At 34.7% G+C, this 25,138-nt stretch overlaps 3 protein-coding genes, 1 non-coding gene and 1 pseudogene across 7 annotated transcripts; 3 read left to right on the top strand and 2 right to left on the bottom strand.

Moving 5' to 3' along the window:
• Nucleotides 1-5,549: 5,549 nt before the first annotated feature.
• Nucleotides 5,550-7,126, bottom strand: LOC141680248 (uncharacterized; annotated as a pseudogene).
• A 2,919-nt stretch (nucleotides 7,127-10,045) lies between these two features.
• Nucleotides 10,046-11,816, top strand: LOC141678198 (uncharacterized). Its single transcript, XM_074484460.1, has 2 exons — nucleotides 10,046-10,400; nucleotides 10,469-11,816. Exon 2 carries the CDS (start codon nucleotides 10,548-10,550, stop codon nucleotides 11,604-11,606), a length of 1,059 nt encoding a protein of 352 aa, XP_074340561.1. The 5' UTR covers nucleotides 10,046-10,400; nucleotides 10,469-10,547; the 3' UTR covers nucleotides 11,607-11,816.
• Nucleotides 11,817-12,451: 635 nt separating this feature from the next.
• Nucleotides 12,452-14,907, top strand: LOC141677688 (putative peroxygenase 3). Of its 4 annotated transcripts, XR_012557505.1 has the most exons (7): nucleotides 12,452-12,778; nucleotides 12,884-12,982; nucleotides 13,087-13,172; nucleotides 13,264-13,358; nucleotides 13,432-13,557; nucleotides 13,673-13,899; nucleotides 14,490-14,901. XR_012557505.1 is itself a non-coding variant. In XM_074483726.1 (6 exons), the coding sequence occupies exons 1-6, from the start codon at nucleotides 12,595-12,597 to the stop codon at nucleotides 14,494-14,496; spliced, it is 597 nt and encodes a 198-aa protein (XP_074339827.1). In that variant the 5' UTR covers nucleotides 12,452-12,594; the 3' UTR covers nucleotides 14,497-14,907. The 4 variants fall into 4 exon arrangements, 3 of the variants coding, with proteins under 3 accessions (XP_074339827.1, XP_074339826.1, XP_074339825.1); XM_074483726.1 differs by lacking the exon at nucleotides 13,673-13,899 and having other exon boundaries at nucleotides 14,490-14,907; XM_074483725.1 differs by lacking the exon at nucleotides 14,490-14,901 and having other exon boundaries at nucleotides 12,887-12,982; nucleotides 13,673-13,954.
• Nucleotides 14,908-15,184: 277 nt separating this feature from the next.
• Nucleotides 15,185-17,382, bottom strand: LOC141677689 (large ribosomal subunit protein uL14). Its single transcript, XM_074483728.1, has 4 exons — nucleotides 17,262-17,382; nucleotides 16,608-16,892; nucleotides 15,701-15,742; nucleotides 15,185-15,428 (listed from the first exon to the last, which is right to left on the bottom strand). The coding sequence occupies exons 1-4, from the start codon at nucleotides 17,272-17,274 to the stop codon at nucleotides 15,346-15,348; spliced, it is 423 nt and encodes a 140-aa protein (XP_074339829.1). The 5' UTR covers nucleotides 17,275-17,382; the 3' UTR covers nucleotides 15,185-15,345.
• Nucleotides 17,383-24,645: 7,263 nt separating this feature from the next.
• LOC141681981 (small nucleolar RNA R71) lies at nucleotides 24,646-24,752 on the top strand. Its single transcript, XR_012559386.1, has one exon. It is a non-coding gene; the product is annotated as a small nucleolar RNA R71 (small nucleolar RNA).
• The last annotated feature ends 386 nt before the right edge of the window (nucleotides 24,753-25,138 follow it).

Here is a 25,138-nt window from a genome sequence, read left to right as displayed (position 1 = left end):
GTATATTTCAGAGTTGGCAGCTTCGGAGAAACAAGAGTGAAAAAATTTGAAGACCGTCGGTCTCAAGATGAATCGGCCTAAATATAAGGTCATAGTCATTTATTTAAATTCTAAACAAAAAATTTCTTTGGATGCGAGATATTTTTTTCCCAAAAAAACAAATTCCCTATTAATGATAAACTAAGATTTGAATCGAAAAAAGATGACAATATTGTCTTTATTGTTCGTATCTTATGATTTATGATTTTTAAGCGGCGGTACTATTTTTTTTTTAATAAAAGCGACGGTACTATTTTTGATCACTTGACAATATTAAATTATTATAACTGTTATGGCCAAATTATTTATATGAATTAAGTGGCTGAAGTTTCTTTTCTTTTTTGTAATGTGATTAAAAAATTTGTTTCGATGATACCCGATCATCGTTGAAACCATTATTATTTTACGGATTTTACTATAATTTTTCTTATTCGCGTATATAAGATAGTATATTTTTGTTAACTATATTGAAATAAATTAGATATGCGTATATATGTTTTTGTAATTTGTTTGGTGTTTATTACTAATTGTAACAATGTAATGTAATGAATAATAAATTATCATACATGCCGATGGTCAGCAATTTTGTAATAGGCTTCAAATTTGACAATATCAAATGTGTAATCGTTCTATAAAGATTTCTTTTAGACATAACTATATTAACCATATTTTGTAAATAAGATAAATCGGTCGAATTAGTACTCGGAACTTTTTCGCGTTTATGCAGTCACTAAGTACTCGATATTAAAAATCATTTGAAAATGAGTACGTATAAATTAGTCGATTAATCAAATTTTGTAGAAATAATTAAATAAAATCGATATTCATTTTTTATAACAATGATTTTATTGTATAATTTTTTTTAAGATAAATTAAGAAAACTCAATATGAATAACATTGATGTAAGTTTTTGTAGAAATTTCAAATTTTATCGTTATATTTTCTTAAATTAAAAAGATAAAAATATAAAATTTATGTAGCACAAGCACCTTGTTCGGGACCGGAAAGGAAACAGGGTCTAAAAGTTATTTCGTTCGAATTTGGGGGTAATGGATCTGTATTCGTGACGGAAACATTAATTTCTCTCATTGATCTATTAATCACTATTCAAATTATTAGTATTCTTTCTATTGAATATAACATAAGAAAAAGTTTTTTTAATTTCTTACTTCATTCTTTTATAATTACGAAAATAACTAAACCCGTGTGCGTAGCACGGGCATATTTCTAGTATAAACCAACAAAATTTTAATATGTCAAGAATAGTTTCAACTTATCGAAACATACAAATATTAACGGATAGAAGTATGGGAAGTACATGAGTACACATTTTTTTGTCATTCTCAGCCAGATTACCGTCTGCACTGCAGAAGTTTGTCTCTTGCCACATATAATAATGTAACAGCAACGCTAATATCAATGCATTGTTGTGGAGTCTCTCCGGAACATAATATTCCCACTTCAAATACTGATGTCAGATATACCTCCATGAGAGCCCTCCATGTGATTGATTTACATATGAGTCATGTTCTTCTTGAACTAGTACAAGTCGTGGATCAACGATGTCCATCACCCTTTGGGGTAGTGCCTTCCTCACATAGTTATGAAGATCCTTATCATTTTCCATTAATATGCTGCTCTCTGTAGGCACTTTCATGAAAACATTTCTTGTAGAAGAATTTCATAACTATATGTATCTCCCTCCGCGGATATCTCCCCGCACATTCTGTACTCTGCACAATTAAATGGTTAATAAAATTGGCACATATTAACATTTGTTGATATATGATACTCCTCAATGTCTGAAAATTTAAGGTAATCAAGCAAAATATTAAAATATTTGAACTTAATATTTAAAGGAGTACTAAATATTGATAAAAACACCAGTATGAAAAATCACCTGGTGGAATGTATCCAATTGTTACACGTACACCAGTTGAACTCATTTGTGCTTAATTTGTCTCACTTGTAGCAAAAGAAAATCTCTCCAAACCAAAATCACCAACATGAGCAACAAAATCTTCGTCAAGAAGAATGTTACTTGGCTTTATGTCAGAATGAATTATACGTGCATGACTATGATGATGCATATAATCGACTCCTAGTGCAATATCAATAGCAATATTTAGTCTTTGTAGTAGAGTTAAATTTCTTTCATTTCCTTCTTGATGGTGATGAGGGCTTGGATGCAACCAGCCGTCTAAACTCCCATTAGTCATGAACTCAAAAACCAATGCCTTGAAGTCATTTCCTTTATGATCAATGCTAGAGAATGTTGTGATGATATTTATAAGATTCTGATGATGTATATTTCTCAAAGCTTGACACTCTGCCAAAATTACACTTGTTAGATCCACGAACTTCAACCTTGAGTACCTTCACAACAACAAGTTCTACTAATTTGAGAACTTCTTTGTAAACAGAACTGTATCTTCCTTCGCCAATAAAATTATTTGAAGAGAACTCATTTATAGCAAGTAAAAGATCATGGTATGAAAGTTTGGGATATTGGTTATCTTTTAATGTTGGAGTGGGATCATTCAACTTTTTGGAATTTCAACATCGATAAAAAATTAAAGCAGGACATGATAACAAATACTAAGGGGTACAAGTACTACGATGAGTATCATTCTGATGGAAAATGCTTTTTTCTTATTACTAGAAGCTTTTACAGGACAAGAAGGCGAATGGAATTCTTGAATGCCTCCACAAAACTCCAAATTTCCAATGATCGAAAAAGCGTTTGCATTTGCATTTGAAAAGAGACCTTTTTTTGAAACGTTTCCTCCAAGCTTGTTGTGCGACAGGTTGAGAAATATCAAATGGAACCCATTAAGAAAACTTGGAATACTACCAGAGATATTATTGTTTGAAAAATCTAAAAATGCAAGATTTTTCAAGGTTTTGAAAGAGAGTGGAATTTTCTCTTGAAAATGGTTTCCTGTCATATATAACTTCTCCAACATCAAACATCTATCAAGGGTAGCAAGTATATCTCCTGTGAGTTTGTTATACGAAACATCTAGTCCAACCAGTTGTTTAAAGCTACCAATGTTGGATAGAAGTGGGCTGGTGAAGATTCTGGGATAGATTAAGGGATAGACAATGAGAAGAAAACACAATTTTGTCAGGTATTACACCATTTAGCCTGTTGTTAGCAAATGACAAATGCTCTAAAGTTGAGATGTTAAACAACTGATAAATGCTTTATTGGAGCATATTATTCCATAAATATAGACCAACTAATTGAGTAATATTTCTAATAAAAGTTGGAATTGCTCCATAAATGTTGTTTTCGCTCAAATTTAGTATACCCAACTTTGACAACATTCCAATTGATTCTGGAATGCTCTCTGTTAAGAAGTTGCCAAACAATTCAAGTACTTCCAAGTTCACAAGTTTTCCAGCTTCATGGGATATGCTTCCATATATTTGATTTCCATACAGATGTAGTCCCTCCATAGCGTTGGAAAAATTTACAATTGAATTCGGGAGCTCTGCTCTTAGAGCACCCTCACATAAATCCAATATCCTTAGATGGGTACAATTGACCAAAGAATTGAATAAGAAGCTCATGTCATTAGGCCATAATTATCTCCCAATGGATTTTGACCCAGACCTAGCAGTTGTAAATTAGGAACGCTACCCAAATTATTTGGTACAGGCCCCATAACCTGTTTCCTGGGAAATCAAGGACAAGCAAATTAGACGCATTAATTGTTGATAGTGGAAGCAGACCCGAAAATTTGTTTAAACCAACATAGAACTCTTGCAGTTTAGGAAGGCTGAAACCCAAATCTATTGAAAGCGTTCCTTCTAAGTTATTAGCGTTAAGACCAACAATATTAAGGAATGAATTGTTGTAAAGTTGCAGGGGAACCATACCAGACAAACTATTTTCTGAAAAATCAAGAATCTCCAATTTTGCAAGATGAGAAACCTCAAAAGGTATCCTCCATGCTATATTATTTTGGCCTAGAAAAAGAAAATGAATTGATGATATGTTCCCTACTAACAGAGAAATTGATCCGATAAAACGATTTTTCCCAAGATCAAACCCATGAAGTTTAGACCAAGAGGAAAAATCAGTGGGTAGTTCCCCTCCAAGATAGTTGGCATACATAGTTATATTTTTAATATAAACACAGTGACTTAAATTGAGAAGAGATACACCCTGAAAAGAATTGGAGCCCAGACAGTGGCGGAACCAGGATTTCATAATTGAGGGGGTATCACTTACATTAAAATAAATATATCATTGTCTCATTATACATTAATCTAATTTAATACATAACTAATATGACTAATCTCTAATAATAGTTGGTTTTGGCAACTGAATCCTACGGGGCGTCATGTTTTGAAAATGATGTAATATTACTTCACTATCAATTTTAGAAAAAAAATCATTCTCAATATATACTACCAAACTATCATTCATCCACTCATCTCCCATTCGATTTCTCAAATCCGTCTTCACTATATTCATTGTCAAAAAACTCTTTCAACTGATGTTGTGACCACGGGTAGAAGCAATGTCAATTCAATTAACCGGTACACCAATGAAAAATTGTTTATTTTCCTAGTTACAATCAACTTCTTTGCAAGACTCCCTAAATCTTCGATGTTGGAAAATTCTTCATCTTATTTGACGTAATAGATGTACATCTCAAGTTGTGTCTCAATCATCAAAATTGCAGTCCATGAGAAATTCTTAGGATAAAGTTCAGCAAGATGCACTAACTTCTCAACATCAAAATTAGATTAAGAATCCATCGGATCAAGACATGCTATGGAAAGGAGGAAATCTGTGCTTATTTTTGGAAAACGATTTTCCAACTCTTGAGATATTAAATTGACAACCTAGTTCAACAAGAAAGAATAACAAATATTCAAGTCACAAAAAGAGTGAAATAATATAATTGACTTGATTAAATGAAATAAAAATTGAATGAATTACCTCACAAAACACTTCAACTCGATAACAATGCTAATTAGTAACACTTTGTCCATCTTGCTTCATTCGGGTGCGTGCCTTTATGATTTCTTCCATATTGACAACCTCAACATTATTTGCCACACAAAAAGTCTCAACTTTTTTCAAAAAGAATTCCCATTTTCTCTCTCGAAAGTCTTTTAATTGCTCTTTCACATTATTAATCAAATGCATAGGTTGCACAATATTTTGATCTTTTATTGTAGCAAATTTGATAAATTATTTGTGTATCCCAATATATTTTTCATCAAGTGAAAAATAAACACAAAGTCATAGCTCTCCATCCGAATTAACAAGATTTTGGACATACGTCGTGTGTCACTATTACTACCATCATCAAATACGTTTTCAAGCACTTCTATTACCGAAGGCCACAATGAGTACAAACGAACAAAGTTATATAGTGAGATCCCCATCTAGCGTCACATGGCCTTATCAATCTTGTTTCTTGATTTTTTCCTTTACCACTACTAGTTTCTCCGGTCTGAAGACTTTCAATTATCCGATCATGTTTACTTTATCGAAGATGGTCAACCCGTTTACAAGAAGATCCACTCATGTTTACAATCAAGCTAATAAGACTAAAAAAATCACTGACAACTCGGGTTGTTTTGGCAAAGATAACAATTACTAATTGAAGTTGATGTGCAAAACAATGAACATACCAAGCAGAAGGATTTCTTTCAAAATGAGTGACTTTAATCATGAAATTGTCCTCGCATATTTGAAGCACCATCATATCCTTGGCCTCTCAATCTTGACAAAGATAAACCATGTTTGGTAAATAAAGCATCAACGGCATCTTTCAAACATTTTGACGAGGTATCCGCTACATGAAACTTTGCTAAAAAGCGTTCAATAACTTTTCCACACTTGTTTACATATCTAAGAACCACCGCTATTTGCTCATTCACATAGATGTCACGGGATTCATCAACTAAAATAGTGAACAAACTATCACCAATAGCATTCAATATTCCAAGTGTAGTCTCCATGGCACAAGCATTAGCCATTTGCTTTTAAATCAAAGGAGAAGTCATTTGACTATTTCCCAGAGCATTTTGAGTAACAACTTTTGATATCTCTTTATTCCTTGTGCTATACTATTCAAGAAACTCAAGAAAATTTCTTCTATTTGTAAAGGATGAGGACTCGTCATGCCCACGAAAAGGTAAACCTTGCCTTAATAAAATTGAAGTTACATCTAAAGTTGCCTTTAAATGAGTGTGATAAGCCCCTTCTTTCTCACGACTTGTAGATGATAGCAAATGAGACACACTTTGTCTTTGATTTTTGAAAGCTTCAATTTGTAGTCGAGCGTACTTATGTGGGCTACTAGTTCCACCAATATGATCATTGAATTTCTCTATTGCTTTCTTCCAATTTTTAAATCCTTTTTTTGTAAATGCATCATCTCCACACTGATTTCTATTAGCCTTGAAAAGATAACAATAAAAGCAATAAGACGCATCTTTTGATACACTCTACTCCAACCAATCATAAGATTTGATTTTGAACCATTCATATCTAAAGGCCCTCGTTGATTTCCCAAATTGAGTTGTTGGAAATTGGTGTTGAAATGGTCGACAAGCACCTTTAGAAATGTACTTTCTTCCAGGGACGGAACTAGAAATTCAAAATAGGATAGTCTTGATAAGTCTTCAGTAACATTTCACGCGCAATCACCTAGGGGTGCGCATTCAGTTCGGTTAGCCGATAACCAAAATAATTCGGTTCGGTTAACCAAACTTCACATTTTTGTTCGGTTTTCGGTAAAATAATTTGCAAATTTTGGTTTTTCGGTTATTAACCGTGGTTAACCAAAAAATTTAATTAATAACCGAATTATTTATAAAATATAAATATATGTATTTATATTAATATTTGAATAAAACATATACTTACTGATGTTGTTGAAAGACAAAACATATAGTTTGGGGTTGGGGATATACACACGAGACAACAATAAATATACACACAGCACACAGGACCCGACTTAATTAGTATCATTGGCTCTTTGGCCTTTGCTGCACCAGCGGAATTAATGGCCAAACAATAGAGCTGCAGCACAACCTGAGCAGAGTAGCAAAGCATTTCACTATTTCTACAGTTTATGATTTTTTTTTTCAACTTTTGGCATTTTTTCTGAAATTCGGTTTTAAATTCCGGTTTCCAGTTATAACTGAATTATTAAGTCTGATTTCGGTTTAAAACCGAATATATTTCAGTTCGGTTTTCAGTAGGGTTTTTTGCATTATTTATTTTTTTTTATCGTAGGTAACCCGCAGCCGCTACCCTTCGGGTGCGCACTGGGTAAACCCTACGGGCTCACGCAATAGCCTGCAAACCACGTGAACCAAGGTAAACCGCATTTAAGCGACAGGCTCTGACTCAGGATGCATAATCATAAATTCTCCTCCCGTGGGATTCGAACCTGTGACCAAGAGGATAGTTTTCCTCTATTTAACCAACTGAGCCAACCCTTGCGGGCAATCGGTTTCGATTTCAGTTAATCGATTTCAGTTAATCGAAAAAAAAATCGATTTCAGTTTTGGTTAACCAAATGCACACTCATACAATCATCTATATCATCGTACACTCGATGTTCATTGTTCTTAGTGAATTTGATCTTTAAATTTTGTTAGCCTGATTTACAAAGATTCAACGAGTTACTCCATTATTAGCTTAAATGGACCAGACAAAATAATAATACTAGTAATAATTGAATAAAATATATACTTACTGATGTTGCTGAAAGACAAAACACATAGTTTGGGGTTGGGGATATACACACGGGACGACAGTAAATATACACACAGCACACAAGACTCGACTTAATTAGTATCCTCGGCTCTTTGGCCTTTGTTGTACCAGCGGAATTAATGGCCAATCAATGGAGTAGCAGCACAGCCTGAGCAGACCAGCAAAGTATTTCACTATTTCTGCAATTTATGATTATTTTTTCCAACTTTTGGCATTTTTTCAGAAATTCGGTTTTAAATTCCGGTTTCTGGTTATAACCGAATTATTTAGTCCGATTTCGGTTTAAAACCGAATACATTTCAGTTCGGTTTTCGGTAGGGTTTTTTGTACTATTTCGGTTTCAGTTAATCGAAAAAAAAATCAGTTTCGGTTAACCGAATGCACACCCATACAATCACCTATATCATCGTACACTCGATGTTCAGTGTTCTAAGTGAATTTGATCTTTAAATTTTGTTAGCCTGATTTACACCGAGATTCAATGAGTTACTCAATTATTAGCTTAAATGGACCGGACAAAATTTGGCTTAGCAATGGGTTGTAGATTTAATTTGGGCTGTAAAGTAAGAACTTATACAGATTTGTAACAAAACAAATTTGATTAATACAATCAAGTGACTTTTTGATATTTTGTTTTTGTGCTTACAATTAAACAAATTATCTCTACAAACTCATATCTGCTTTGTTCATTTATAAGCCAAACACTTTCAAAACAAATTAAAATACAAAGAAACACATTCACCCCCTCTATGTTATATTTCACTGCACTCAATGATGTGTAAAAATAACTGCAAGTGCACGGTGGTTAATTGTAGCAAATACAAGTCGATCCACAGAGACTAAGACACTTTCAAAAACCTAACAATTAAATTAGGCGAACTAGACAATAAGATTTGAGAAGAGATTAATTAACCTAATTAGCAAATAGATCAAATAATAAGTTTTTTCCTAAGTTGCGAATTAGGAAAGGGATCCGTAAAAATCTATATCCCAGACATCAAAGATTTCAATAATTAAGATTGGATTCATTGGCATCATGTTTCTTCTAGTGATATTTCCTAAGTGTTGACACCTACTACAAGTGGCACAAAATTCAACAGAATCTTTAAACAAACTAGGCCAACAGAAACCACATTGAAGTATTTTAGCAACTGTCTTTTTAGCACTAAAGTGACCTCCACAAGCCTGATCATGATAAAAGGAAAGTATACTTCTAAACTCGTGGTTTGGAACACACCTCCTAATGATTTGATCTGGACAATACTTAAAAAGATAGGGATCATCCCAAAAGAAGTATTTGGCTCGTGAGAGAAATTTGGATTTTTCTTGCTTAGACCTATGAGAAGGAATGTCACCAGTGACAAGGTAGTTAATAATAACAGCAAACCAAGGAGTGATAGATATGTAAAGAAGATGTTCATCAGGAAAAGACTTATTAAAATGCATATATATGGTGCACTTCACTACTAAACGGGAAAGATGATCAGCAACAACGTTTTCAGAACCCTTCTTATCCCTAATTTTTAGGTCAAACTCTTGAAGCAACAAGACCCCCCTAATCAATCGGGCCTTCGAGTCTTTCTTAGAGAAGAGATATTTAGAGCAGAGTGGTATGTGTAAACAATGATTTTAGAACCTATAAGATACGACCTAAACTTTTCAAGAGCAAAAACTACCGTTAGAAGTTCTTTTTCAGTGGTGGAGTAGTTAAGTTGAGCATCATTTAAAGTCTTTTTCAGCGGCGCCACAAAAACTTGATATTTAAAAATAACTACAATAGTATAATTGAAAGATAAATATATAGATTGATACATAGATACATTCAATTTTTTAAAATCAACTATAAAAATTAATTTAATAATCATGATTAAAGTGAAAAAAAAGTGTCTTTAGCATGACAGTATTATTAAGAACTCAAATGACAATGTGGTGGAATAATTTGAACATCTAAATGTTAATCTATAGGCTTAAGTTCGATTTCAACAAATAATAATTTTTAAATAAATATTAGATATAGAGGTAAATTAGTCATTTTAACTCATAAATAAAATGTTTCAATAATTTTATGATCACGCTAGTGTATTATATAAATAATAAAGATAAAGATTACTTAGAGTTTTTGAGATATCTCGTTTTGATGGTTAACAGTCTTCGTAAATACGGTTCATAACCTACCTAATCCTGGGATAATATATGAATAAAAAAAAAAAAAATTGTGAAAGGCTAACACTGATTTATTTGAGTGGCACTGCTATGTTTACAACATTTTGTTTAATATAGAAATATTCGTTTACAACATACTAGAAACCATCTTAAACATTTTCTATTTCAATAAAAACCTTATCCACTATATAGTATATACTCAAATATTCTGTTTCATATATGATCCTTATTATTTAAACCCTTCTGATACTCTAAACAGTCTTGTTGTTTCCACACAACTCACTGGTGACAACTACAAGGAATGGAGTGATGCAATGATGATGGCACTTTGTGTTAAAAACAAGGTGGGATTTGTTGATGGAACTATCAACATGCCTAGTGCAGATGATGATCCTGTCGCGTTTTCGTCCTGGAATCGAGCAGATCAGATGGTGTTGTCATGGTTAGTTAATTCACTTCATGAAGATTTTGTTCTTAGGAATGTTAATGCTAATTCAGAATTTAATGCAGTTTCTAATAGGTGTCAGTGAGACTTATGATGACATAAGGAGAAAAATACTTTCTATGGAACCTCTTCCTTCGGCTGATCATGCATACAGTCTTTAGTCGCAGAGGCCTTTCTGTTCTGGCTATTGCATCTGAACATAGAAACAGTTATTTTGCACTAGTCAAAAACACACAAAGTTGTTTGTCAACACATAACCTTATCTCACCTGATAAGTCCGACCTACATCTCCACTGTGCTTATTGCAAATTTAACAGTCACACAATCGACAAATGTTACATATTGCACGGTTATCCTCAGTCGTTGAAGGACCTCTTTACTCCAGATAAGAGAGCAGAGGAGCTTCAACATATAAGTCACGAACATCCATTGACCTTCTCTAAAAAGAGCAATGAAAGACTATTTTGTTCTGGCTGCAGATTAGCACTGTCAGGTGGTCCGGCATATAGCTGTGATGAATGCAATTATGTCCTTCATTACTTATGTGCAAAAGTGCCTCGAAAAATGCATGATGTAGCCCATAGAAAACACCCCTTAACACTCCTACTTGATACCCCAAATTACAATGGCAAGTTTGTTTGTTGTGCTTGTGGTGGTGTTGGTAAAGGCTTTCATTATAATTGTGCTACTTGCCAATTTTCTATTGATGTACATTGTGCTTTGATACCAGAGTCTCTCAAGCACCAGTCTCACGCACACCCTCTTAGCCTCAAAGCTTCGACATCATCTAGCAATTGTGCAGCATGTGGTGACCCTAATGAGAAGGTCTCTTTTGGTTGTATGGATAGCATAAAGAAGCATAATTTTGAGCTTCATGTCTACTGTGTGACTTTACCTATCAGCATTCAACATGTAGACCACAATCACGCGCTCAGTTTACGCACTTCTTATAAGCCGATTGAGGATGAAAAGAGTATTTCTTGTGCAATCTGCAGCAAAAATATTAACCAAAAGTTATGGTATTATGGTTGTACTGTTTGTTATGAATATGTTGCACATACTGAATGTGCAGCCTCAAAGGGTCTGTATGGCGCAAAAAATGGAATAATAAGGACGCAGATCCTCAACCGCATTGAGCTCATGAAGCAAAACATACTGGCTGGAAGGATCGAAGAATGTGGCCAATGGTATCCTCAGAAGTGATCATTTTTTTTGTTTTCAATTTATATATTGTCGTTACAGAAGTGTATTTGTTTGCACAAAATTGCACTAAAATGATGATAGACTACTAGACTGTTTTCATGTTTTGTGAAGACTGCATCTATGTATAACATGGTTTTGTTTTCATTTCTGTAATATTTAGTGGTCCTCTGGTCCTTGATTCTTGAGATGTAAAGTACTCTCAACATGAAATTTTTATGTATCTCATTTTTAACGTTTTCTTTATCTGCTCTAAGGACTGTCTTCTCAATCATTGTGGAACTTTTGCACATCCCTTGTGATTCATTGAGTAACATAATGCAATTTTCAACAACTGCAGACAAATTTCATATTTTTATTTATTTATTTTGAAAAACCCAATTCATTAGAAGTACCTCACACTTATAGTAGGAGTTGAACCATTAAAATGGATAAGAAACACAGGGACTCAGAACCATAACTACAACAAAACTACTTAGAAGCATAAACCAAACCAACTAATAACTTAACTAGAACACTTTAAAACAACAGCACCTACTGCAGACAAATATTATATATTTATAATCAAGGAAGATATACCAAATGAATAACAACTACTAACTTTTGCTGGTTTCCAAATCGAAACTGCTAAAAACTAGAAAACAAACCAACCCCACCTAAGCAAGCACTATGTGTGAAAGAAAGTTTGTTAGGAAATTCTTACCTTATGTCTTAATGTACTTGGTAGCCTCATGCATTGGAGAAGGAAGAGGATGATGATTTTAGCACGCAAGGATTTTGTGCTAAAACTTAAGTATAAACTAGAAGAGATTAGAGAAAATCAAACTTATGAAATTAATGATTTCACAGTTTTTGCATGTTATTATTCTAACAACCCTCATACAGTACTTGAATAACTAGCTGCATAGCGCAAAGCAAGAAGTTGTTTGAAATACTTAATTTTTAGCGTAAATTAGTCTCAAGCTAAAATCAGTAATAGAGATTCAGAGTTATGTGTCTGGTTCTGGTTATTGTCCAAGTTAATGTCTTGTCCGCTTTAAATTGCTTCAATGCTAAATTTATCCAGTTAAGTGTTAACAATCCACAAGAGAGATTAACGCTAAAACAACAACGAGAAATGACAAGTGAGATGAAAAAGGATGATTCAATGGCAACAGAGGCTCATTTGGCTCCAGGTACTACTCAAAGAAAGATAAAAAAAAATAATTTAGAAGACTATCTGTCAAAGCCTTGTATTTTCTTCTATGTTTTAACTTAACATGGGCATCCTACTGGAACAGTAGGCCACAAGAATCATGGAATGAGTGTTCTTCAACAGTATGTTGCATACTTTGATAAGAACGACGACGGGATAGTTTATCCTTGGGAGACTTACGCTGGTGATTGTCGTTCTATTCTTTAACCCATTGTCTTAAATTTTACAAACTTTGTGGTTAACATGTGGATAACTTACAAATCCATTTGATTTTAATTTCAAAATCAGGATTTAGAGCGATAGGCCTTAATGTGATTGTGTCTGCCATTTTGGCATTTGCTTTCAATTTGATCAACAGTTATCCAAGTCTCCCTGTAAGTAAATGTACTTTGACATGGATATTGCAGCAAGATGTTGAAAAGGTTGAGAAAAACATTTTACTTGATCGAATATATTCTTTTGCAGGGGTGGATTCCTTCACTTCTTTTACCAGTATATATAGTTAACATTCATAAAGCCAAGCATGGAAGTGACCCCGGAGTCTATGATAAGGAAGGGAGGTATCAGAACTTAAACGTTACTAGTTTAGCAAATAACATTGCTAGTTTATTTACATTGCGCGTAGTTTTGCAGGTTCGTGCCAGTAAATCTTGAGAACATGTTTAGCAAATACGCGAAAACACATCCTGAAAAAATGACATATAGAGAGCTGTGGAACATGACCGAGGGAAATGGAGTTGCTTATGACTTGGTTGGCTGGTTCGTACATTTCTCTTGCTTGTTTTAGAAAAACTGCGAATGCAAGTAAAACCCGTAGGATGATACACAACATAATTTGACAAGTCGTTAGTATTGAGATTTCTGGTAATTGCAGGATTGAATCTAAGGCTAGTTGGACAATATTTTATTTAATGACAAAAGACAAAGATGGTTTTGTGTCCAAGGAAAATGCGAGGAGTTTGTTTGATGGGAGCTTATTCGAAAAACTAGCCAAAAACTGCCAAACTTGAGTTGACAAAAAGATCTAAGACATCAACAGCAATGCAGATGCTAGCTATATGAGCTGCCCTCCTTAACTAAACCTAACCGAAAAATGATTAGGTAACGTTAATGTTCAGAATGTTTTAGCAATAAAAAATATTAATCTTAAATTACAGTAGTCTTCTTATCTAAATTAAGTATATTATAACCATAAAAAATTCACTTACCGGTAACATCTAGGATGTTAGCGGGATTTAAAACACCTCTTAATATAATTAATATGGTATCGACCAGACATTAGTCCTAAAGGTAGCAATAACTGCAACATAACTAAAATTGAAACGATAATAAGAACGGGCCAGGAAAGAACCAAACTTTATAATTACACTGGCCCAACCATGGCAACCGACATTAACAAATTTGCCAGTAGTTGTAGATCAGAGAGTTTCTCTTACGGAGGAAATCAAAATGATCTAGACTTGATTGGCTTGCAGATCATTGTCTGTTAAAAGATTTGAACTAGTGCCCAGATGCACTATTCATTTATTTATCACCCTCTCCGACTCCACCTCGTATAATGTACTTTCATATATGCCTCATATTATTATGCTCGATAGTTTAGCTCACATTTATCCTCAAACTCTCACAACAATTGTTTAGCTCCATCTTTAGTCTGGACCTGGTCTCATTCAGCATGTTCCCATCTGCAGCTGCTAAAGAACCGCAGTGGTACAAGGCAGTTCTAACACAGAACAAAACTTGCCATTTTAACTTTTTTATCAGGAAGGGAGTGGAGATTTTAAGATGAAATACTTGTTAAGCACGTTGATATATAACAGATATCACAAACTGATTGGTGCAAAAATCAAAATCACAGGTTTTGAGTTGGTTTTTTTCTCCAAACAAATGGTATCAAATTGCAACTTAATACTAACGTATTCGGTATACCAATTTATCAACTTCTGATAATACCTCGGTGCCCTGTGACTTGAATGCATGCAAATGCAATACAGACAGGAATAATATGTACTTGCATTACAAATTTACAATGGACTAAAAGAAAAGTATTCACCAGATATATAGGCATATTCGTTGCAACTACAACATAACATACATTTGAAGTGAAACAAATCCTGTTGGCACATTGCATTCATAAACACACCACTTCTACTAAATTAGTAATCGGAGCAATCAGATTTTGCTTTGCACACATCTTGTACCAGATATGTAATGCTCCACGCTTTGTAAACTTCAACTTCACTAACAAGATAACAATCAAAAAACAAAACAGAAGTAAATTGACCTATGCTGTAATTACCAAGCTTTCAAAGTCACCAATAAATTAGAAAAACTAAAAGAACTTGACAAAAAAAATATAAAAACCAAATAATAAGTTATGCACAGCTATGGAAACCTCAGGAAATCAATCTCATAACTTGCAAGTCTTAGTTTAACAACCCACAAGAACACAAACATGAACATTTAGGCCAATATTTTTTGGAACAAAACAGCTAGTCAACCTACAACAACTGTCTATAACAGATTTATGAAGAAAAACAAAGCACTCTAAACAATAGCATTTGCTGCACTGGCAATCCTAGGCCACAAATCAGCACACTCCTTTCCAATTGGCCCGGTAATGGCAGAACCTGCAATAGGGTTAAAAGCAAATTTAGCAACTTGTAAAGCATTGAACTCTTGTAGATAACCTAGAACTATATCAAACAAGTAATACAGAAGTTCTTTAGGGCAGAACAAATAATTGAACCAACCCTATCAAATAGGGAGTGTTAATTTGCAGATAAAAATTATTAAGAAAAAAGAGATGTTGGGGAATCATTACAAACCAAATGCTGTACAAGAACCAACAGGCCTATATATCACAGAAACATCATTTATGTGAAAAAAAAATTCCTATTACCCTTCATCTCTCCCTTTGGGTTCACAATGACACCAGCATTATCTGCAAATGGAAGGAAGAATAAAACAAATTAAAAACCGGATAAAACAGAATATATAGGCCAAATTAAAATGTAAAAACCAGATGTTATTGTAGTGCATAGAAAATGAGGAAGATGACAATTACATGAGTCCGCCTAGCACCTACATTGGCAATGAGAAAATTAATCATACAAGGACTACAAGACCTCACAAGACATAACAAATGCCTATTCACATTATGGAATCAATTTTTTTTATTTTTAACAGCGCAACTGAAAAACAATACATAACAATTGTAGAGTCTAAATGGAGCAGATGTGATCATTATGCATCAAAACATCTGTAACGATAGACACACTAAGTTTTCCAGATTAGTAACTGTATCAACTATGGATTAAGAGTGGACACCCGACTTAAATCTGGGTAGGTTATATCTAAAAAGACAACTCTAGAGAAAAAGCCCGGCCCGGCCTGGTTAAAAGCCCGGGCTTCGAGTCGAACATAACAATCTTCAAATATCCTTACAAATGACTGGTATGAGAAAATATTGTATCATTACAATAATACAAAGATTGTACCCAATCGGCAGAAAGGACATTTTCCAGTCTCAGACAGGGGTGACAAGAACAACTTGCCACCTGGTATAATCTGGAATTTTGATCTAGCTGGGTATGGGAGGTGCACAGAACTTTATTAAAATTATTCTTAGCACCACATCACCAGCAAAATCAACTTTCTAAAACCGAACACAAACAATCGTCACACATTTACACCATTTTTACGATCTATAGCAACACAGATCACAATAAGTTCAAAAAAGAAACAAACAGTCAAACACATCAAACAACACTTAAAAGGGTTTAAATCAAAAGGGTCGAGCCACAAACCTTCAAAATACATGAAAACACCATCCTTTCGGCGCCAAGGCTTGCGCTGCCTAACAATGACAGCCGGCATGACCTTCTTACGAAGATCAGGCTTACCCTTCTTAACAGTAGCCATCACCATATCGCCAACACAAGCAGAAGGCAATCTGTTCAACCTTCCCTTAATCCCCTTAACTGAAATGATATACAGATTCTTGGCACCCGTATTATCGGCACAATTGACTGTAGCTGCCACTGGCAAACCCAGCGACATTCGAAACTTGTTACCCGCAGAACCTCCTCTCCCTAATTTCACCAGTACCCAATTAACAAACAATCAACCACAACAATTAACAACATCATCTAACACAAACAATCATTACCCAAAAACTGAATAATTAGTTTAGTTTAAAATTAGCAAAATAATATTTCTTTAATTTTTTTAATTAGCACAATCAATCTCTGTATAAATAAACAGAATAAATTTCTTTTTATTGCTGATTTTGACTTGCACATAAACTAATCAAACAATACGGATAAAAAAATGTGTATAATTAACTATGAATTTGGGGGTTATATTTGCAGATTTTAACATTATAATTGATAAAAAGGTATGCATACAGAGTTATATATGTGTGTGTATATGAAAGAGTGAGAAAAGGGAGATGAACTGACCTCGCTTCGACATGGTGGTGGCTGATGAGACTAGGGTTTTTTGGTTTCATGCGGGTTTATATTTATATACAGGAGGTGTCCATGTTAGGGTTTGATTATGGGCTTCTCAATTGGGCTTTTCTATCGGGCTTTTCATTTAGTTGATTTTGTTTATTGGGCCAAATCTATGAGAGGGCTTTGGACTGATCCATCTGTACCTTGTTTACAAAAATTTATACAGTGGTGCACATGGGGTGGCGAAACCGATCAAACCGACCCTACTTTCGGATGATTAAATCGAACCGTTGTAACCCGATATTAGGCGTCAACCCAGATTTAATTGGTTGTGTATGTGTTTTTAGTTATTTTTAACTAATCCAGCTCGATTTTATAGTTTATTCGTATAAGTGAATTAAATGTACACCCGTATTTTATACTTGTTATATTAATATGTAGTTCAATCTCCTGATTAAATTCATCGCATATCAATTATAGTCAATTAGATATTTTATATTTCATATACCATCATTAATTCTTTTATTCTTGTGTGTAGAAAACACATTTACTACGAATAATTCAAAAAGTTTAATATTGAGTAATATTATGTACCCAGCAAAATATCTAAAAAATGTTCTCAAATAACACATAATGTGATTTGATTTGTGGACTCGTATGTCTGCACGACTAGTCTCATATCATAAATATATTGTTTTATCAACCATTTAATTTTAAATGACTTTTAACAACCCGCTCAATCGAGTCAAACCGACGAAAAAGAGCGGTGATGAGTTGCGCTTTAATTTTTTATGGGCCGGGTTAGAAATTTTTAAATTGACTTAATCGGATCGGGATGTTAAAATGCCTCCAATCAGGCCCATGTGCACCCCTCATGCACAACACAACCTAAAATATTAGTCAACAAAGTGTTGGTGTAGTAGTTAAGTTCTTGTTCCTCTTATACGATCTGAGGTTAAGAGTTCGACAACTCCTAACGTGTGCATGTAATTACTTAGGAAAAAAACTCAAAAGATTAGTATGTACTCTACTTTATTTTTTATGTAATATTTTTGTTATTAATTACTTTTTTAATAATGTTTTTTTTATATTTTGATGGAAATATTGATGTAGTTATCTTTGATTGGTAAGTAGATTAGTAGAATAAGAATGTAAAAAGAGAAATACACATGAAAGACTTTTATACAATCAACTTTAAAAAAGCCATTATTCTAGAGAGTGATTCATGAAGTAAAACTTTCGGAACGCAAAACAGAATATTAAGTATGCGAATAAAAAGGGGATGCATAACAACACTATTTTGATATTTTAGGCTAAATATGCATGATTTTTTAATATTACTGAAAGAGGGTAGAGGATAACGCCATTAGATTTAATATTTTTTAGAGTGTCTCAAACTCTTAAATCACTATTAAATATAATATAAATTATTAGTTTTTAGCAATTTAGTATACATCATCTCCAATAGTGCTCTCTATATCCACCATTCATTCAATTTCATATTATAAAAAGTACTTTGAAGTTAAAAAAATATAAAATAAAGTAGAGAGAGAGTGTATGTCTTACTAATCTGTCTATCTATATATTTATATAAAGGAAAATCTCATCTTATACCCAGGAGTATGACGTGGCATGTTTCAAATTTCTCCTTCTATTTTTCTTAATTTTTGAAGCTCTGTTAGGGCGAAAACACGCGTTAAAATACACGCAAGTATACGCGTTCGCAAGTAGTATAAGATATAAATCAGATTCGTTCCCACAGAGACTGGTTTAGGTTAAGTTCAATTTATGCACCTATGTAACAATGTATGGCTATCGTTCAATGCTAAGACAAATAACAATTCGGGTTTTGATTAAACTAAGAGATTATACTAAATAGCATTAACTAAGAGAATTGAGGTTGAATTACTATATATGACAAACATGGGATTCTAACTTCATTAAATACTTCATTCAATAGTCTTATTATTCTTAACCTTAGCATGTAATGGTGATGACACTAATCAGATAACACGAAACTGATAAACGCCAACTTTCGTTGCACGAGTACCATTCTACCAGACATCCACAAAAGAGATAGAAGCTGAATAGGCACCAATTATATTGAGACCCTATATGTCTATAGAATTTGACAACATAACGGTTTAAGCACAAGTTATCCATAATGATTACATAGGACAAGTAAAACGGTTAGAGTTACCTACTAATCATGTATACAATACATGAACCTATGCTAGCATGGCAAGTTCTAAACATCTATATTCACTGTCGCTTCAATAGAGATTAACACGCTATCTTATATATTAGCTACGCACATAAGACGAATAAACACAACCAATACTAGGATATCAATCAATCACCACACACCAAGATATCAAAACAAATTAATTATTGAAATCCATAAGTAAATCCGCTAGAACCCCATGATAACGATTAGCCCATAATTGAACTCATCGTCACCATGGGTTCCAATGAAAGCATGGTATAAAACAATGTCTTAATAAACTGAATAATAATTAAAGTACGAATAAACGAGATCTAGGTTCAACAAGAACGAAAACGAGCATCCAAAGTTACAACTAATTCAAAGAATCACAAGTTGAAAACAAGATCTTCTTTTTCGGAGTTGTTCTATGCTTCTGGGTCTTCTCCTTGGTATCCAAATCTTCCCGGATGATGAAAACCTTTTTTTTTAAGTATAAATACGCCCCTAGTGGGCCTGTAACCTTAAAATCGTCAAATTCCACTCAAATAGGGGTTTTCAGCGATATCAGCGACCAGCCGCCTCCTGAGCGGCCGCTCAGCTCTCCTGAGCGGGCGCTCAGCTCTCTTCTGGAAAATATTCTGATGAATCTTGTTTTGGCCATAACTTGAGTTCTACTCGTCAGAATTAGGCGATTAAACTGCCCACGCGAAGCTAACCATATTCTTTTTTTTTCTTTTTTTTCTTTTTTTTCAATTTCTGAGCAAGTGCGTTTCACTCCATCTTGCTCAACCCTAGACTACTCGCATACAATACGAGTCGGCTACTAGCCATTTGACGCCTAGCCACAACTAGCAATGAATTCCAATTTTTATCTCCAATTTTTATCTATTCATGTCTTTTATCATTAAGAGCCTATCATGCATTCTAAGCATAGGCAATAGATTAACCTCGAAAACCATCAAACCATGACAACAATCTAGCCCTTAAGCATACTCTAAGACTTAGTGAAATTACAAGTATTTCTAGCATGCAAATTAATTCATTAGGACTTAAACATCCCTCTATTCGTCATCACCACACTCAAATTAACATCAACTTATCAAATATCATAGTCCATCTTAAGGGATCATGCTAAAAATGCATGCAAATGTAATTACATGGAATCACATAAAAACAAACAAATATGTCCTATATGAACAATCATGCAAAAATATGAATGAACTACAACTAAACATGCAATATGAATCTATATGAATCTATATGGACACACACACTACTAATCCTTACATTATCACCCCCAAACTTAAAATTTTCAATGTCCTCATTGAAGGCAATAATAAGGATTTCAGGCATACATAGTCGTCGGAAGAATCACCCTCGTCGGGTGGAGGATTAGGTGGCCAATCAACCTCGCCATTAGTGTCTCGAAAAATAGTGCCCAAAGCCTGTGTCAAATCTGTAGCAAAATGACGGTGAATGTCGCACATGGCCTCCATACTCCTAGTCACTTGCCTATACTGGGAATCACCCACACCAGTCCTATCAACTGCCTGTAGTGCACGAGAAAAACCCTCTGTAGGCACTGAAGGATCAATTCGGCTACCCTCTACATCATCAAAAATATATCTCAACCCCTTGTCAGGGGGTGCACCTAAGAATGCATAACTCAAGGTTGAGCTCAAGTGTGGGAGCATCTTCAATAGACGGCTCGAGACGCTCCTGAGAAATTTTCAGCTCTGCTAACCCAAGAGAATTGAATGGCATATCCAACTTCTTCTCCCACGGAGGTTCATTCAAAACTTGCAGTTGCTCTACTCCTCCTTCATCTTCAAAAACTGAGTCGACCCGCTCTATTTTAAAGCACTCTTCTTTTTCTGTGGGTAACTTTATTGCCTTGAACACATTAAAAGTGACCTTCTGATCATGAACCTTCATCGTAAGCTCTCCTTTTTGTACATCGATCATAGTTCGGCCTGTAGCCAAGAATGTGTTGGATTTTAATCGCAGCGGGGGCATGGTAAAACACTTTTACACACATAAAATCCAAATAAAAGCATATAAATCGTGAATAAAAATTCGAGGGATCGAATCTAACCTTCAAAAAATAATTCAGAGACAACGATCAGAGATCCTTAGCAGTTGCTCCTCAAGTGTGAATCACTCCATCGATATCCACCAAGAAAACGATGTTAAGGAGGAGGAAGGAGGTGGAGAGAATTGGGTTTTCCAAACTTTTTGGTTTTTCGGGTTTGATGTGGGTTAGAATAAAATAGGGTCTATAATAGTGTATTTATAGGCAAAATTTTCAGCTGAAATTTTCCCATAAATAATATTATTATTATGCCATTTATTATTCTCATTAATAATTAAAACACCTTTTAATTATTAATCCTTTTTCTAAACACTTTAGAAATAATTCTCTCTCTTGATTTAATTTCCAAAAATTAAATCCTTTAATTAATAATATTAAGAACTTTTCTTAATTAATTTATAATCAATTAAATCTCATTTAATCAATTATTAAATTTGCCAATTAATTATTTATTTCACGAATAAATAATTATTTAGCCATTATTAATTAATTCCTCCACCATTAAATCATTCTCTTTTTATGGTGTGACCATGTAGGTTCAATATTAAGCCGGTAGTAGAAATAAATAATAATAAAACTATTTTATCATTATTTATATAAATTCTCTAATTTATTAAATATGATTAATTAATTAATCACATTTATTCTACATCGTGAGGGATACTTCTCAGCATATCGCGACTATCCGGATAATATGAATTCACTGCTTAGAATATCAAGAACCTATTCAGTGAATAGTTACCGTACAATAAACTCCTTCTACCCTACAATGTCCCGATTAAATACAAGGCATGGATCTCGTGTCAAGCCTATCTAATTTAATCACTTGCTTACCATTTACTATGCGTAGTTCTATGCAAATTAGAAACTCCTTTCTAATTTCATTCACTCTGGCCAGAGATTTCTGAACTAGCATAAGTGGATCAGCCTTGAACATTCGCTTCCTTCACTGGAAGGGGTAGATCCTTTATTGATCATACACTATCTTCGTGTACAAATTCCTATACCCAGAAGAGCCCTAATAATTATCCCTGAAGACTAAGAACTAAACCAAAGCATAGTTCAGTGTACACAAGATGACTATGATGACCTCAAGTCTAAGGATACTTGTACAACTATCACTATGTGAACAACTGCTGACATGTGAGTGAACTCCATCAGTTGTTCAGCTGTGCGAGTCATGTTCAGTGAACTTATTCTATAATAAGCACCTACATACTAGCTATAGTGTCACCACACAAATGTCTATGAGAACAGACATCCTTCATAATGAAGCAAGCATAGTATGTACCGATCTTTGCGGATTATTAATTACCAGTTAGTAATCCTATGACCAGGAACTATTTAAGTTTAGAGTTATCATCTTTTTAGGTCTCACTATTATGATCTCATCATAATCCATAAAAAGCTTTACTCTAAACTATGGTATATCTTATTTAAACACTTAAATAGATAAAGCCCGTAATAAAAACAAAACAAGTCTTTTATTAATATCAATGAAATCAAAACAGATTAGATAAAGAGTTATTCCTAAATCCTAATTCATGATTGGACTTAAGACATATTCCTTTCAGAATGGTCTTCCCAAGATAATGGGAATCATTTTATCTTCCTCGAAATCCAGAATTACAAAGTCAGCAGGGAAGAAGAGTTTATCCACCTTGACCAAGACATCCTCCACTATACCTCGTGGATAAGCGATGGAACGGTCAGCTAGTTACAATGACATGTATGTTGGTTTCGGATCAGGCAGACCAAGCTTCTTGAAGATAAATAAGGGCATCAGATTGATGTTAGCTCCTAAATCACATAAACACTTGTCGAACGACAAGTTTCCGATGGTGCAAGGAATAGTGAAGCTTCCAAGATCTTTAAGCTTCGGAGGCAACTTCTGTTGCAGCATAGCACTGCATTCCTCCGTTAGAGCAACGGTCTCTAAGCCATCGAACTTCACTTTTCGAGAGAGAATATCTTTCATAAACCTCGCATATCTAGGCACCTGTTCAAGAGCTTCAGCGAAAGGTATGTTGATATGAAGTTTCTTGAACACCTCCAAAAACTTCTCAAACTGCTTATTCAACTTTTTCTTCTGCAGCCTCTTAGGAAAAGGAGGTGGATGATAGATATGTTTCTCCCCTGTATTACCCTCAGGAGGAGTGTGTTCCACAGTCGTCTTCCTTGGTTCCACCTCTGCTTCATTCTACACTTCTTCTTCAGCCACAACAACATTTTCTGAAACTTGAGATTTTTCAGGCTCTTTGTCTTGCTGAATTTGGGGGCTTGCGACCTTCCCAGACCTGAAGGTGATGGCATTCACCTGTTCTTCAACTTCCCTCTTGCCTGGATTGACTTCTGTATCACTAGGAAGCGTTCCTGGTGGTCGATTCAATAAGGTGTTAGCAATTTGCCCTATTTGGTTCTCCAGAGTCTTGATAGAAACAGCCTGGCTTTTACAAATAAGAGCTTCAATTTTGTACATAAGCCTCAACTCCTCCAATTCAGATTTTTCATTCGAATATTGACCTGCACCTTCATGAGTTTGAAGTTGGAGTTGTTGTCTTGGTGCGAGTTGTTGCTGAAAACTAGGAGGATTGAATTGCTTGTTTTCAAACTGCTGGAACGGCTGTTGCATCGTATTCTGATTGCTGCTCCAGCTGAAGTTAGGATGATTCCAATTGTCAAGATGATAAGTGTCTGGAACTGATTGTTGCGATCTCTGAAAGTTGCTCACAAACTGAGCTGAGTCACTAGATATAGCGCACTGATCCGTCGCATGCGAACCTGCACACAGCTCACAAACACTGGTTATCTGCTTAACACCATAGTTAGCCAGAGAATCGATCTTCATAGACAACGCCTTTAGTTGAGCAGTGATAGCCGTAGCTGTATCCACTTCACGAACTCCTGCTACCTTGCCCTGTGGACATCTCTGGGTTGGATACTGATATTCATTAGCAGCCATCAGTTCAATTAGATCATAAGCTTCCATATAGCTCTTTGCTAATAATGCTCCGCCTGATGCTGCATCGAGCATGGGTCTGTACTGTGCTCCCAACCCATTATAAAAATGATTGATGATCATCCAATCAGGCATTCCATGATGAGGACACTTTTTAAGCATCTCCTTGTAGCGCTCCCAAGCTTCCCACAAAGATTCTCCCATTTGCTGCACAAATTGAGTAATAGCGTTTCTGACTGCAGCTGTCTTCGCCATAGGGAAGTATTTAGTGAGAAACTTTTGAGCGAGATCTTCCTAAGTTGCAATCGAACCAGCTGGTAGAGAGTGTAACCAGCTCTTAGCCTTGTCCCTCAGAGAGAATGGGAAAAGTCTCAGCTTAATAGCATCTTCAGAAACACCATTGAACTTGAAGGTGTTGCAGATCTCAATAAAATCCTTAATGTGCATATTGGGATCTTCTGTTGGAGAACCCCCAAACTGGATTGAAGTCTGTACCCATTGAATTATGCCAGGCTTGATCTCAAAGGTATTAGCTGTGATAGCGGGCCTGAAAATACTAGATTGAATGTCATTCATCTTGGGTTGAGAAAAATCCATCAAAGCTCTCATTCGTGCTGCTGGATCTC

This window comes from Apium graveolens, chromosome 8 (assembly GCF_009905375.1).
Source record: "Apium graveolens cultivar Ventura chromosome 8, ASM990537v1, whole genome shotgun sequence".
Lineage (NCBI taxonomy): Eukaryota > Viridiplantae > Streptophyta > Magnoliopsida > Apiales > Apiaceae > Apium > Apium graveolens.
Note: the sequence above shows the minus strand (reverse complement) of the source record. Positions and strands in the feature narration are given on the sequence as shown.